We start from the raw sequence: 3,673 nt of genomic DNA, 5'->3' as shown, positions 1-3,673 counted from the left end.
CCTGTTTTCCGGTCACTTTAAGTCCCAGCAATCCCACTGTAACCGTAATTTGACCCATGCCCGTTTGTTACAGACACGCGTCGTGATCTCCCTCCGAGGACAGTGGACATCCGATTGGCAAGGATCGCGAAGGACGTGGTCGTAAAGCTGCCGCCGCGGAGAATGCAACAGCGAGTGCTCGGGGCGCGCGTCATCGCGGAGGATCGTCCGAGGATCGCGCGCGAGATCTACCAAAACCGCTCGCGATGATGGCGGAACGCGGTCGCCTAGCAGCGATTTCGTCGGTCGAGTCAGCGCGGCGCACGTGCCACGTGGTGAACGTTCGACGCGCGACGGGATAAATGCGAGACCGCAGTCTCGCCGGTGGTACAGTTGTCACGACGACGAAGAGGAAGAAGAAAAAGAGACGCGAATTGGAATCGGCGCGATACAAACGCCGGGACCCCCGGAGCCACTGGACGGGACCAGCCGCCAAGAGGAAGACCATAGACGCGTGTTTGGATGTAGATTGCGACGAGGAGGTAGACGCAGCCGGGGATCGCGGCGAGGTTAGAGAGACGGAACTGGAGGAGGAAGAGGACGAGGCAACGGCTCGAATCGCCCGGTTCCGTGGTCAAGGTCGGCCTACAATCAGCTGGACTGGACGGCCTCGCGAGTTTTCGTTGTAAGGCAGGGGGTTGTGGGGGCCACCACGGGGGCGGGGGTGGGCTTGCCCCTGCTTCTTCTCGTCGTCGCTGTCCTCGGCAATCGAACGCGCACGACGACGGCTGCGTCGGTGGTGTCCGATACGTACGTGCCCCTCGACGCTGCGCCTCCTCGTCTTCCGCCTCGATCGCTGAACCACCTCTCGGGAGCTGCCACCCGGAGAACGTCGCGACGATTTTCCAGTCTGCGTCCATTGGGGGGTAGTCCGCTGCCCTGGGAACTGGACCACCACGTGGCGGTGTTGTCCTCTGAACGAGACGACCTCGAGGGGACCCCATCGCTGTATCGTTTGGACTCGACGACGATCGCTGTCACCGGAAGCGAGACGAAAGACTTTTCCTCTGCGTCGGGAGAAGGAGGAGGTCTGGCTCGCGGGATAAGCAAATCGAGACGGCGGCAGGTCAATCGAGGACCGACGTTAGACCACCTGGAAACGTACTGGACGGGGTTTCCGCGTCCCGAATCCTTCTCGAGCCTGGTGGAGTCTGTCGCAACAACAACAACGACGACGACGACGACGACGACGACAACGACGGCGACAACGACGTTTACGGCACCGTTAACGCGCGCTGTACCACGTCGTCCAGTGCCGCGGTGGCTCGACCAGGGGGGTGTGTCAGGGGGAAAGCGCAACAGGAAGGCGAAGGACGAAGGAGAAGCAGTAGGTGTCGCGGTTAAAAACGGGGGTGGGTTCGCGGTCGCGGGGAACGGTAGTGGTGAGATTATAGGTGGTGGTGGTGGTGGTGTCGTCGAGTGGACCACGACAACAGTCGCCGGGCCGATGTCATCGTGGTCGTATCCTGAAGATGAGGAGCCGGGAGCTGGAAGCGTAAGGACACGCCCGAGCCCGGAGGAGGCGCGGACAGAGGACGAGGAGACCGAGAGCAACGAAGAACAGGTCAAGGTCACGGTGCCAGAAGCCAAAGGCTCCTCCACGTCGACGCCATCAGCTACGAGCTCGTCGCCGACCACGCAGTTGCCACCACCGAGTCAAGACACCTCTATGGAAGCACGTGAGTACCGCAAAATTTCCCTCAATCGTTTGCCTTCCCTGAACGCGCTCTGGCTCGCGTTTCTCGACTCTCTCCGTGTCGTTCTCCGTGTGCCAGATACGCGACCAGGCAGGGCCCTCTTGCTCCTTTTGCCATGCCTCTTCCCATGGGCGTGTTTACAGGAACCGAAGTTCAGCGCAGGACCCTTGGTCCCGGGTTATTTTTAACTATTCTAACCATGCGGCCACTTTCACCGGCCTCCCTTTGCCATAATCTCTTTCTCTTTTCGTCAGTCTCTCTTCTATCTGTCCTCTACGTTTTACTCCAAAGATGACACGCGTGCGCTCCTCCATCGACCTTTCGACCACGTCCTTTCGCGTTAGGAGGAAAGATTACCCTTTGGGGAAACGGAGCCCACTTCTTTTACTTTCGTTGACCCTTCGATCGCACTTTTAATCCTCAGTGAATGACGCAAGGTCAAAATGGAGCGTTTGAAAACTACTGTTTAAACAAATTTTTTTTATTAGTCTTTCGCAATAGTATCATCAGGGAAAAAACTCTTTTACCGAGTGGAGATCACTCGGTACTCTTTTATCGAGAAAGGCAACACCTGTGAAAGTTTAACTTCCATTCTAGGGCGTGGATCTTACCAGAACTCACTGGTCAAGACACTCGAGAATTTCGCGGAAAGAATGCGCCCGCAGGATCGACGAGATCTCCTTCAGGGCCGACGGAGTCGCGAGCGTCATCGGGGGCCGGTGACCGCAACATCCGAGACGCGAATTATTCGCGAGAAAGCGTTTCGTTCAGTATTTTTTCGGTCGGCGTTGTCTTGGCGAGAGGTGGAAAGAATACGAGTATATAAAAGCGTGCACGGTCGTTTCGTGTAGTGTCGAAGGTGGGGTTGTGGGTGGAGGGGGACCTCTCGGCCGTGGAACGTGTGCATCTCGTGTGTTTTAGATTACGCTTGCACGACCGTACGCCGGCTGCGTACGATGTACGGCTCGTGACTTCGCGTATGAATCAGCCGAGCTATTCTTTTCGCGCACTGGCCGACCGCCGACTCCTCGGCCTATCTATCTTTCTCTCTTGCTCGTTCTATGGTCGGCTTCGTACTCGTCGACCCTCGTTGCACTCTCGGTTCCGCTTTCGCCTCGTCCGCGCACGCGAATCGAGCGAACGACGACGACCGAATTCGCGCGAGCGATTCCGCGTCCCGGCTTCTCCGTCACCGTTACCTCTTCTTGTCCTTCCCTGGCCACCCAACGTTGTACCAACTTTGGCGTTGGTCGAACATTTTGCCAGGACCGTGCTAGGTGGATCGGAGGCGTGAAAAGGTGATCGAAAGGCAGGTGTAAATTTTAACTGTGCTTTGGGGCCCTTAGGAGCTGATCATGAAGATTTTGTCGAATACCCGTTTGCATGGATGCATAGTCGTCGGGTGGCAATGATAAGGGATGGGAGATATCGATAAAGAGTGAGCTTCGAGTACGTACTTTCAATATATCCGTGCAATGTTCGTGTTAAGCATCGTATATCTTCGCAAAAAATTCCCAAATATACATTTCGTTTTCGTTCGAACTTTCGTTTGCTTGAAAAGATGCTGTTCTTTGTTAGGGGGGCCTGGATTAAATGAACTCGCGCCACAAAGAGGACACGTTTCGAGAAGTCTAGCCCGATGTTTTACAGGCGTATACGGTTGTAATAACACTGGGCTGGATATCTGTATCGCTGTGTTTGGCGAACGCCGCTCCGAAAGCCTCTGATAAAGCTCGCGGAACAGAACCGCGGTTTATTTTAGATTATAACGTTGCGTATCGCCGCGTGTAATCTCGATAAATAGCTCGTTAATTCCGCTCGATCATAATAAGATAACCGCGGAATTGGCGGCGCGCCAAAAATTTGGACATTCCCGGATTCTGCCAGCCTTCTCTCTCTCTCTCTCTCTCTCTCTCTCTCTCTCTCTCTCTCTCTCT

General features: G+C 55.6%; 1 protein-coding gene across 1 annotated transcript in view; it reads left to right on the top strand.

The window, feature by feature from the left end:
- Positions 1-717: 717 nt before the first annotated feature.
- The window catches only part of LOC128876156 (histone-lysine N-methyltransferase Suv4-20-like), a 102,597-nt gene continuing 99,641 nt past the window's right edge, over positions 718-3,673 (top strand). Inside the window, exon 1 of the mRNA XM_054122287.1 lies at positions 718-1,718. Within this exon, the coding sequence (XP_053978262.1) occupies positions 1,487-1,718 (232 nt within the window). The 5' untranslated portion in view covers positions 718-1,486. The remainder of the gene's footprint in view (positions 1,719-3,673) is intronic.

Source organism: Hylaeus volcanicus, chromosome 5 (assembly GCF_026283585.1).
Source record: "Hylaeus volcanicus isolate JK05 chromosome 5, UHH_iyHylVolc1.0_haploid, whole genome shotgun sequence".
Taxonomy (NCBI): Eukaryota; Metazoa; Arthropoda; class Insecta; order Hymenoptera; family Colletidae; genus Hylaeus; species Hylaeus volcanicus.
The sequence above is the reverse complement of the archived record's forward strand: the minus strand, read 5'-3'. Positions and strand labels throughout refer to the sequence as shown.